Genomic DNA, 12,369 nt, shown 5'->3' with positions numbered 1-12,369 from the left:
TGAAGAAAATATACACAACCTTGTGACTTTTTTCCTTTTTATTTAAAAAATTATTATAAAATTTTGCTCATAGTAAAAAAAAATCAAACAGTAGACGAGAGCGTATATAGAAAAGTCATCTCCCCAGTCTCATTCCCAGGAGTTTGTGTATCATTCTCAAAGTGTTCTGTGTATTTAGAAACATAAATATTTTTCATTTGAAAACCACAAGATTTCACTATGTAGCTTGTTAATGTGTTTTAGAAAACAACCGTATATTACGGGTTGTCATTCCACATTTTCACATTCAAAGCTATTTCATTCCTTTTAAAGAGATGAACTGATTTACCCAATTCCCTTTGAATGGATGTTTTGATTAATCCCAGTATTTTACGCATAACACCTTTAAAAACTGGCACAATGAATGGGAGTGAGTCCTAGGAAATACGTTCTCCTAAGAGATTACATTTTTTATTGACTAGAAACAAATGATTGGAAGAGCTTGGAAACCCCTGAAACCCTTGGGGGCAGTTCTCCTCTGCATACATTTAGGACCACCCTCTTGGCTGCAAATCACTGCTAATGTTAGAAGGACAATTGATTAATGTTTTAAAAGTCACTGTCACTTCACACAGAGGAAATAACTAAAATATCTTACTCTAGATAAAAATGAGAGAAATGAATGTTTCAGTAGAAGCACTAATATTCATTTGGTATCAATAAAATGATCCAAGATAAACCTGGAGACTATGGGAAATTAATAGTGTTAATGATGAAACATGATATTTACTGTTTAAATTCAACAGCTCAAAGACTGAGTTTGCTTTATAATGAAGATAGAAAATAAATTTATAATGTTTGTGACTTCTAGACTGCATTAACTCTTTGGAAACCTGGTCAATCAGAATTACGTAATTATTACAACTTTTTCCTTCACATCCACGTCAGGGTGATGAACTAGAGCTCTCATTTTCTGAGCACATTCTTGTCCATATAATAGGGAATACAACGAACCTTTATGAAAGTTGAAAGCAGACTTAACTAAATGACCATCCATTTTAACGCAGTCATTTAAGTTTTGAAACAGTGTGAGTACTCGCAGAAGAATCTCCTTTGCCACGTGGCCATCATAAAGGGAAAGGAATGATGAATCCACCTGAAATTGCAAACAATGAGTATTTCATTAATATAGGAAAGTATTTCCCCATATATTTTCCACTTTAAAATAGCATTAATATTTTACATTTTTAAATCTTGTCACAGACTATTAGCCCCCAAGATAGCACAATCTACTAATATATAAACTTCTACACCCTCTTACTATATATTAATAGGAAAAAGAGGTTTTGCATGTTAGCTGAGAGTCATGAACTTGGAATCTCAAAATGTGGGCATTTGGAAAAATCCATTTCCTTTTTAAAATTCATCATTTTTCACTGGAACTTAGTCATCAAACATCCACTGGGCACAGGGCTGGGCCACAGGAGTAAGAAGATGAATAGAACAGATTTCCTTTTTCACAAGAACTGGGGTCCATTCCATCAGCACAACTTCTGTTTCCTTCAGAACACGACCTACAGCTTTTAATGATCTTGGTTGTTAGAAATTTTTGCTGGGCCTCTTTCCACCAGAATGTAAGGGCCTTGGGTACAAGCATCCTTTTATGCTGAGTACTTAGTAAAATTTTTGATAAATATATGAACAGAAATGGTCAAGGGAGAAAAAAAGATATGATTACACCAAAGCCACTCAAATTTATTGCCATCAAGTCGGAACTGAGTCATAGTGGATCTTCCAGCTGCGTTTCAGAGGGTGAAAACTGCATGGGAAGAGACTGCCCATTTTTCTTCCATGCATACAGTATGTCTAAAGTCTGGTAGAGAAGAAAAAGTTTTCTTTTTGCCATGAAATTGTTTTTCCATGAAAATACCGTATCTTAATGTGAACTTGAAAGGATTGGGGTTTTGCTGCTCCTGGTGATCTAGGTGAATTGTGTGTTAGGCTCTTAACCAAAGTTAGTTTGAGGAGACCAGTAGCTCTGTGGAAGAAAAAAGGACTCTCTCCTCCCACGAACATTTACAGCCTCTGAAACCAGATGGGACAGTAGCCAGGAGTCAGAATCAACCTGACAGTAGAGGCTTTTGTTGAGTTTATGTTGCTTTCCTATGAGTTGTGCACTTTACAGGCCCATTAGATGTCAAAGTAGAAAACATGCTCACTGTAGAAAATGTCAGAAATTTACATATGCAAAAGGATGATGAAAACATTTTTACTATTTCTCCTGAGCGATAATCCCTGTTAACTCTTTCAGGATAAATGTTTCCATATCTATAGGTCCAACGTATTACAAAAGAAACACGTAAGTTATTTACTTGAGCACTGAACAGTCTTTCTGCCATGGCGGGGTTTTCAGACAAATTCAAAAGCAGTTTCAAAACTTGAACCTGAAACAAGAATAACATTAGCTGATTTCAGACTAATATTCATGTATTTTCACTTCTGCTAAACTACTTACATTTCCACTTTCAAGTCTAGTCTGTGCTTCAAGGCCAGGCTCCAAGTCTCTCTTCTCATAAAACCTTTTAAATTCATCTCATATAGGTCACTCAGGCACACTGTGAGCACCTGATAACACTCTTCTCACATAGCAATCACTAATCACATACAACATATATATCACATACAACTGCACTTGTAACATAGTCATTTATACCTTATTTTTCCAATTCGTTCCCTAGGGAGACGGATGGAATATGGGGTGTGTGTTCATAATCTCTCCTTCACACACCTACCACAATACTGCTGTCCACAGTAAATTTAGGGGGTATCAGTAATATTTTACTAAACCAGGTGGCCCACTCTGGAAAGAGATGATGGGTGAAAAGCAGAACACTGATTAAGTGTGAGGAGAGGAATCCTCGGGCTGGAAGGCTAGCCGGAGGGTCCTCAGAAGCACGGAGGATGACTTCATCTCGCTTATTGTTGGCCATCTTAGCAGGAAGGACCAGTCCCTGGAAAAAGGCATCATGCTTGTTAACAAAGAGGAAGACCCTCAATGAGATGGACTGGCCCAGTGGCTGCAATAATGGGCTCAAACATGGCAATGATTATATGTAGATGGTGTGGCCCTGGGCAGTGTTACCATAGAGGTCTGCTATAGAGGTACACGGGGGCCCTAAGAGATAGAACTCAGTGTACCTACCAACAAAGCATCTTTTAGGATTACTGAAACAATTAGGATTTTAGAGGGGAAAAGAATCCAAGCTCAGGTTTGAACAAAACTGCCTCCCCCTCTACAGTGGTCTGCGATGATTCACTCGGAGTCTGTAGGTGGTGCACAGTTAACACATTCCACCACTAATCAAAAGGCTGAAGTCTGTCTGGGTTTCCCTATAGCTGCCTCAGAAAGGCCTTGACATCTATTTCTGGGAAAAAACAATGACCCAAAAAAACCAAGCTAAAACAACTGAAAAAGCCCCTTACAGAGCCTGGTTCTACTGACACGTGGGGATGGCATGAGAGTGAAGAGTCTCAATGGTCAGTGGATAGTATACACTAGAATATAGTGAAACAGGAGGAAAAAGATAAAGTCAGAAAAAAAGGATCTGTTTTGTTGATGGCGCTGGTGAGTCAGAAAAGACTCTCAGCAGGCCCTCCCTCCTTGAGCAGGTTTCCGAGACTGTAAACTGCACAAGAGGATGCTTGCTTTCTACTTTGCAGCAACTGGTGGATCCAAACTGCCTGCCTTTGGGTTGGCAGCTGAACTCCTTACCACTAAGCCACCAGAACTCAACAATCTATGTTGCTGTTAGCAAGTCAGAAATGACTCATCGTTTCAGACGCTCTAATAAATCATAAGACAGAAGCTTGCCCATCTCTCGCCTACGGAGTAGCTGTGGATTTGAACTGATTGCGTTTGGGTTTGCAGCACAACTCCTTACCACTAAGCCACCAGAGCTCTCTTAATATAATCTATAGATTAAAGAAATACATATTTTGGTTTAAAATCCTATTCAGGACTCTTTTTTTCTTTTGTCACATGTGCCATCTAGTGGTGATTACAGGACACTGACACTGTCATTAATTTTACTTGCTCTTCTTACATACGTAGCAAGCACGAAGTTTATTTTAGCTGTCACTGTATCTGGGTACGTAAGAACAATTTATATTTAGTTATGAATCAGAAGTGTATCCAAAAGGTTACTATCATACAGAGAGATAACTCTTTAAAGCAAAATGAGGTTTGTAAAGAATTCTTTTGGTGATAACTTCTGGTGAGAGTCCATAGCCAGCTCTTACCAAGGAACCTGGGTGGCCGGTGGGTAAACTGTTGTGCTGCCAACCTAAAGGCAGGTGGTTTGATAGCTAGCTGCTCCTTGAGAGAAAGACAGACAATCTCCTTCTGTGCAATTTATAGCCTCTGAAAATTTGTTGGAGGGTCAGCTAGGGGCCAGTTCTGACTTTAAGGGCACATAACAAATTGACAATACTGGCACCTAACAACAACAACAACAACAACAACAACAAAGCAACAGCAACTTGAAATGTGGAAAGCTTAACTAATAATGCCTTAGAATATATTTTAAAAGCAAGAGGATAGGGCATTAACTATTTAGTGTATAACTTCACACTTTCCTAAAATGCTCAAGCATTTTTCTTTCCTAACAGGGAACACAGACCAATACAATAAAATCTTACATAACAAGAAACTCAACCGAGTTTCAGTAATCAGTAAACAGTAAATCAGTGTCTTTATGGGACAGTAAACTGATTCAAGGAATGAGGCTGCCACATCTATACAACCAAAGAATATTGAAGATGACTATTCAAAAGCATTGCGGTATCTTTCATATATTGATATATTCTGTTAACTGAAGAACAAAGGTGCTTTAGAAAGATTTTATGTATGAAATATACCTTCGGATTTTTATATATGAAATATGCCTTTGGGTTGGCAGCACAACTCCTTTCCTACTAGGCTATCAGAGCTCAACTTAATATAGGTGACCTGGAAATTCAGCTCCAATTCTAATAAGCTTAATGCAAACACTTTTTGTCCTTCAAGTAATAACTGCTTCATACCTTGGTGCTGCCATTTCCAGCAAGTAACATTTGAAAGAAGTCTGTAATGTAACCATTAAGCATATGCTGGTGGTCATTGGTCACGGTCATGTTTGTTAACAATCTCAGTCCAGCCATCTGCACAGCAGAGTTCAGGGGGCCTGAGAAGACGACATCCTCACAGACTTGATTGACGTAGACCTGAAGACAGGAAAAAAAATAGTGAGCAACTTTGAATCCCCACATTTCTGTCGCTGAATAGTCACCATCCTGTCAGTGTGGACAAGGGCTATTGTCAGAGATGGAACTGGCTTTTCAGAAAATATGACATTTTTGTCTGGTCTTTCTATAAACGTTGGTGACTTTTCAAAAGCTACTTTTATTAATGTTAGACATTTTGCTGAATACTTTACAAATATACCTCACTTAATCCTTAAGACAACTGTGAGAGGTGAGTGTTATTGCAAATGAAGGCTTAAAAGTCCAAGAGTGTATACTGGACCAAAGTCGCCAGCTGGTGGCGGAGGATTTCTGGTCTCCAGAGACGGAATTCTTCTCATGAATGGCCTCTTCCTTGCTGGGGCCTCCCAACTCAGCCTACTATTTTTCTAACTGGTCTGGGCACACCAGGCCAAGGAATAAGATCTGCAAGCCCATTTTGTGTCACGGTAAATACCTTAATATTGGATCTAAAGACTACATCATGTTAGAAATACAGAGCAGGAGGAGCAGAGTGAAATAAAATGTTTCTTTACAATTAGTGCTATTAAAAATAGGCAGAGGCACAGCTGGATTTGGCCTCAGGTGGTTCTTATTTGCCCGCTGCTGCTGTTGTAGGTTAATCACCACTGGGACAAAGTAATGAAGTGCCAGGTGTATTCATAGTTCATATATAAAATAGAACCTGGTATAGAAAACAACCCAAAAACCTGATTTTTCTATGTCTGGCTATGATCTTTTCAACTTGGAAAAATTATGATCCGGAGAGAAATGGTGCTAATCAAACTCCACGTGAATGCCACCAGAAGTTCTACCGTGTAATATTTTTTCCTTGAGTATCAAGAATTACCAATTACACCACAAGCTGGTACTAATTTTTTTTATCCCCTAATGTATCTATTTTACCATAAAACAGAAATGATAGCAAAGCAGAGATATTAAACTTTTTTTTTAAAAAAAACTGTGGTAAATGTCTGTATCGACACATTTGCCATCTGATTTGCTTTCACATGCACAATTGGATGGCATAAACTTTGAACCTGATTTCAAGATCTAAATGATATGTATTTGTAAAACAACTCGGTCAAAATTTCATTACCTACTCATTCTTAAAAAAAAGGTATTTTACTCCCTTATAAATCATAAAGTTTCATGATGTCTTTCAAAACTTTTCCAAAATTCAGCCTGTCTACATCCTTAATACAGCGAAATAATTTCACCACAAAACTGCTAGATGGACTTTGTGGAATGGTGCCTTGCCTCCCTTGGAAGTCTGTGTGTGTTAACTCGTTGAAACTTCAGGCATTTTCAAGACCCAGGCTGAACTCTTACCTTTTACATAGACACATCTGGATGGGATTTTTCCTTGCTAAGTTTTCAACAATGGCTTATTTATACTTTTTTTCTTAAAGCCTTTCATCATGTTCTGCTCTGGATTCTAACTCTTTCTGAGTTTGCCTTAGTTCCTTTCTAGCTTTCTTGCTAGAACTGGATCATGTTCATTTCTAGATTCTTTTTTTTTTTTAAATTTTATTAAGTTTTGTGTGCATGTACCGTCAAATCAGATCTGACTGGTACAGGAGGAGATTGCCCCTCCTTCCCCCACAGAGCATCTGGTGGATTCGAACCGTGCACCTCTGGGATTGTAGTTGCAGCTTCTTGCCACTAGGCCACCAGAGCTCCCCTCATTTCTAGATTCTGTAGCACAGAGTAGGTGCTTGATAAATGTTGGCTTGAGGCAAGCTCTGGTGGCCTAGTGGCAGGAAACTGCACTGCAATCCCAGAGGTACGTGGTTCAAATCCACCAGATGCTCTGCTGAAGAGGGAGGAACAATTGCCTCTTGTACCAGTCAGATCCAATTTGACAGTACACACATAAAATAAATGAAAAAAAAAAATGTTGACTTGAACTAAATTAACATACTCTCCTAATATATTTTTTTCTATCAATGTTCTTGGATTATGAGTGGGCTTCTTTACCACATGTTGCATTAAACTGATCCCCAACTTCAAAAGTATATTTCATCCTTTATTGTCTGGTTCAAGTTGCATCCTCTCTGGTTCCATCTAGACGCTTCTGAAGATAGTTTTTCACCAGAAAGTTACAAAGAATTGTCTATAAAAGTTTCAAATCCACTTTTTGTTCTTTTCTCTCTCATTTATAGTGCACATACCACATTTTTGTTTCTGGATAACATACCTTTATTATTTCCTGATTTTCAACATTCACACTCAAGTTATTTAGTGCATTTAACGCTTTCTCTTTAATACTGTAGTTGTGACTGTTGATCATGTTCCCGACAATTGGAATACCACCCAATTCACGAATTACGATCTAAGGGGGAGAAAATAAGACTGTGACTTCAGTGTGCATTCCATTCCCTTGAATTCTTTGCATCCACAAAAAGATTTTTAAAACATTAATAAATCTTTGGAAACATCTTCACTACATACAATTTAAATATGTAATTTTTGTTTTGTAGATAAAAATGAATGAAAAATAAAGATAGGCAACTTTTTAAAACTATACAATGGAAATAAAATGAAGGGTTGTAATCATCTTAAAGGCAATTCAAAATTTCTATTTGACTTTGAAATAAGTTTTTTAATTTCCTTAGAGAGATTAAAGAGGTAAATATCCATAGAGGTAAACTCAGAGAAGTATTATGATTTATAATATCAAAGCAGTAATTTGCACTAATGTTTTCTGTAAGATAAGTCCTTTACGATATTAAGCTAAACACTATATCATACACAGTTTTGCATAATCAGTAATATTAAAGATACAGGCAAACAGGCAAGATAAACAGATATGGGCTAGTAGAGGAACATATCCACAGTCAGACACAGGCTTGGCAGGTTATACTCCTACGTTAATTTTGGTATATGCTATAAATATATCCATGTATATAGTAGAGTCAATTTGAGGCAGGGTTGTACATTTTTTAATCATAATCAAACACTGAAGGAATGAATTGCTGGATCAAGGCTATAGTAATCAACTGACATCACAGTCCACAAAGTATGCTCAACATGCTACTTTGGTGAGCAGAGACTTAAAATCTTTGAGTGGTCTTTAAAGGTGAAACTAGACCCTCTGTGTCTAGAACACTGAAAGTGAAGAATATAAGACAGTCTAGAGGACTAGGAGACTACACGTGAGGACTCAGAAGAACTAGATGGTACCTAGCTATCACTACTGATGAGTTGAAAAGGACCTGGAGGCTGAGTTCTATACTGACATGACTCAAGCCCCTCTGTGATTTTCCTCTGGGGCCCTTCACAACCCCTTCAGAGTGATGCTGACAGTCTAGGTGCTTAGAATGGTCTTTGGTCTTGCAGCGGATGTGGTAAAGAGCAACACGTGCCATCGTATCAGAAAGAGACTGCAGAAGAGCAAATTGTCACCTACTCTGCTGCTAAGGGTGGCTTAGCATGGGGAGAGAAAGAAATGTTCTCACTGCAATTCCAAGCTCTTCCCAAGACTTGTGGTAACTAGAAATTGTGTGTAATTGTGTGTATGTGTGTGTGTGTGTGTGTAAACATCTTAATATCAATTTGAACCTATAGCTGTCGGGTCAGCATTAATATATTCCTAAGTCCAATATACAATTTAAAATATGTAGCCACATGACATATTTTAGTGGCAGTGATTCTGACTCAGAGTTATACTAAAGGACAGAGCAGAGTTGCCCCATAGCCTTTATAAGGCTGTCATCTTTTTCTTTTGAGATTTTAATAAGTGTTTATAAAGAACTTGGATTTCCATTCATTCACTGTTGCACATTTTCCTCTCTGCGCCCCCTTCCCTACAGGTTGCTTTTTTCTTTGGGGGTAAAAAGTTCTTTCATTGTTATACAGTCCCTCCCACGGACCACTTTACTATGCAACTCTTATTCTGGACTTTTGTCATGCCCATAATACCTAAATCATATATTCCTTTTATACTGTTCTCTCCCTTGTCTGTTTCAATGCTGTGTACATTATTTATCCCCTCTTTTCTTAGTTTTCCCCCTAACCTCCATGTTAGTCCTGTTCTGTAACAGTGGCACTATGCAGTATTTGTCCTTTTGTGACTGAGATATCTCACTCAGCATAATGTCCTCCATGGTCACCCATATTGTAAAATATTTCATGAGTTCTGTTTTTCAGTGCTGCATAGTATTTCATTGTGTGAATATACTACAGGTTCTCTAGCCATTCATTTGTTGATGGGCACTTGAGTTGTTTCCAACTCTTTGCTACAGAAATAAACATGGGTGTGCATATATCTGCTTGGGTGGCAGTTCTGGTTTCTTTAGGGTATATTCCCAGTAGTGGACTTGCTTGGTCAAATGGTATTTCTATTTCCAACTTAAGGCTGTGCTCTTTAGGAATAGATCATCATTATCTTCTTCCCTGGAGCAATCAGAGTTCAAATCAGTGTTCAATCAGCGTTTGACTTTTTGTTAGCAGTGCTTCCAATTAAATGCCAGATTCTTTTATTGTTCTGCTGAAGTGCTACTGAATTTTAAACACAAATTTAAATTTAAACACAAAATTTTAAACACAAAATGCTAAATGTTGATTAGATAAGCTGATCATGAATGTATTGCCAGTGACTAATTCTGTATGAATTTACAATCATATTAATGTACCATCTTACAAGTAAGCTCTAATTTTCATAAATAAACATTATGTATTAAGTATAAGGAGTAATATGCTTATGGATGAGGAAATTTAATTTCCAAGAAGTCAATGAAGCTCTTAGGCATTGCTGGACTTTCTAGTGTGGAAGAATGGAAGGAGTTTGCTTGCCGAGACTAGAAGACTTACTTGGTTAGCTGAAAAAGCTGCATTGTTGCCCAGAGTGACCAGAGCTCTTTCAATAATTGCAGGATCCTCAGTTGACTCAAGCAAGTAAAGGAGTTTCTGAAGTTGCTCAGCACTGAGGCTTTCGTCATACAAGCCATCTGTTAAGTCCTCTGTATAAAAAGAATGCTATTTAAAGTTCATCTAAAATTAAGTTTTTTTTTTTACAGTTTTAAAACAAGATCAAACACATGATACCAGGCACTGCTTCAATTACTTTACCTGCCTGATCTTCTTTTAATTGTTAATGAGTCCTAGAAAGACGATCCTATTATTATTCCCAATTTATTGATGGGAAAGGAGCCAGTGGCCACTTCTCAAGTCGGCTATGACTCTGAACCTTGCCCTCACCTGTGCCATCCTCATTATCTCTAATATTCTCAGGCCCATTGGGATATACACCATGGCAACCCGTCTCCTTTAGGTTCTTTCTCTGACCCTCCACCTTTCTCTACATGAAGCCCTTTCCCAGGGCCTGGCCCCTCCTGACAATTTACCTAAAGTACGTGAGGTGATGTTTTACCACCTTTGACTCAAAGGAGTGCCCTGCTTACGCTTACTCCAAGATAAACTTGTTTGTCCATTTGGTAGTCCATGGGATATTCAGTACTATTCTCCACCACCACTTAATAGGTTTCCATTAATAAGACAAAAACTGCAAATAACACATATCCCTAATGCTGATATCACTGTTATTTCTCTTTAGCAATCGGGTAAACCTATTCACTAAACATTGAAAATGGAAGGAATCTTGAGATTCAAGCTCTCTACCGTCAAGGTACCTGAGCCCCAGAGCCAGGAAGCGGAAACCACAGTCCTGCAGGAGAAGCAGCGGGTAAATCTATTCAATGGAACATCTGGAGCATAAATTAAGAAATAGGATTTGCTTTAAGGAGACTTTTCTGTCCACAATTTTAAAAGCTGGGCAGGCAGGTTTAAAGGCTGTGGGGGGAACCTAGTTGTGCTGTTGCTTGGCACTTCCCCTTGTTTTTTATAGGAAACAAAGAAAAAAGTACTTTAAAAAAATTAGACCTTGTTCTGTTACATTTATTTTCACACATATTTAAGCTTAACTGCTTGTTCTTGTTTCAGAGGGATAAAACTGACACCTATGTATCTATCCAAAGAGCAGTTATCTAAAATATTGTGGTTGCCTAGAACATGCACAGCCCAATATACACCTACTGAATAGTTTCTTACCTGGATCATCCAGTGGCACTGATTTGTATTTTCTAGTTGTGCAACCATTCTCATGCTGTTTTTTTTCTGAATGATTCCTCCTTACTACCTTAAACTCACTGCCCCTAATTTTACTCTCTGGGGTTTCAGTAGTTAATTTGAAAAACTGGAAACAATTTCTGTAACACTCTTACTGTGTTACAATCTTTGATCCTCCTCCTTTGAAATGTAACTGTGACATTACAGATCAGACTCTCCACGAGTCCACATTATGCCTGCAGCTCTCCTCCCTCTCCTCCCTGGTTCTACAACAGCAGGTGCTACAAGGTCTCACATCTATTGGTTTTCGTTTCTAAAAAAAAATACACTAAATTGCTAAAGGTGGTCATTTCTGGAGGCCAAGATTACACATGAATTTTATTTCTACTCTGTACTAAAAAGTATGTATTTTTTATTAAAAAAATAAATATAGATTGCGCCTATTTTTAAAAAAACTATGAATGATATGATGTCCTGGAGTATTAAAAAAAAAATTAGGAAACACTAAAATGCCAACAGATGGCCACTTAAAATCAAGACCTTTCTTTTTTATTCCTGTGACTATTGCATGCTTCATTTACACCTTATAAAGCAGGGCAAACAGGCCTTTCAAGATGCAGGTGAGATGCTTGAGCTGCGGGGACTTCGAGGCAGACCTCCCTGCGCAGACACAGGCCAAGAGCCGACCGAGTGGCAGCCCTCCTTGCCCAGAACGGCTCGGAACTGCATCCTACAGCTCCACCGACTGGGGGAGACGATCGGGTAACACAAAGGCCCGACGCGAGCTTTACTGCGCGAGGCAATCGGCATGCATTTGAGAAATCCGTCCTCGCTGCACTCCGAGCTCACAGATAATGACATTTTGTAATTTCTGTACCCCAAGAGACTGAACAAAGACGTGGGGGCAGGCGGGAGGCTCAGGACCCCACGCCCACCCGAGTCAAGCGGCCGATCGCCCTCCGCCCCCGGCTCCTAGGCCTCGCACCCTCGGCCTGCCTCCCTGGCGCCGCCGGCGGGAAGGCCACCGGGGCCCGCGGAGCC

General features: G+C 38.8%; 1 protein-coding gene across 1 annotated transcript; it reads right to left on the bottom strand.

Moving 5' to 3' along the window:
- Positions 1-886: 886 nt before the first annotated feature.
- On the bottom strand, positions 887-11,358 carry ARMC10 (armadillo repeat containing 10). The gene is made up of 7 exons (XM_006882682.1): positions 11,311-11,358; positions 10,882-10,951; positions 10,075-10,223; positions 7,460-7,594; positions 5,062-5,241; positions 2,352-2,423; positions 887-1,135 (listed from the first exon to the last, which is right to left on the bottom strand). The coding sequence occupies exons 1-7, from the start codon at positions 11,356-11,358 to the stop codon at positions 887-889; spliced, it is 903 nt and encodes a 300-aa protein (XP_006882744.1).
- Positions 11,359-12,369: the final 1,011 nt, after the last annotated feature.

Source organism: Elephantulus edwardii, unplaced genomic scaffold (assembly GCF_000299155.1).
Source record: "Elephantulus edwardii isolate Elephantulus edwardi_28Jun2011 unplaced genomic scaffold, EleEdw1.0 scaffold00022, whole genome shotgun sequence".
NCBI lineage: Eukaryota > Metazoa > Chordata > Mammalia > Macroscelidea > Macroscelididae > Elephantulus > Elephantulus edwardii.
This window is presented reverse-complemented; position numbering and strand designations above follow the sequence as displayed.

What these genes read in the sequence shown, in the direction of transcription:
- ARMC10 (XM_006882682.1), bottom strand. Translation starts at nt 11,358, where the DNA reads ATGGTTGCACAACTAGAAAATACAAATCAGTGCCACTGGATGATCCAG. An exon ending in AGTGCCACTGGATGATCCAG is followed by an intron (nt 10,952 to 11,310) that starts GTAAGAAACTAT and finishes TCCATTGAATAG; the next exon opens with ATTTACCCGCTGCTTCTCCT. An exon ending in CAGCTTTTTCAGCTAACCAA is followed by an intron (nt 7,595 to 10,074) that starts GTAAGTCTTCTA and finishes TCTCCCCCTTAG; the next exon opens with ATCGTAATTCGTGAATTGGG.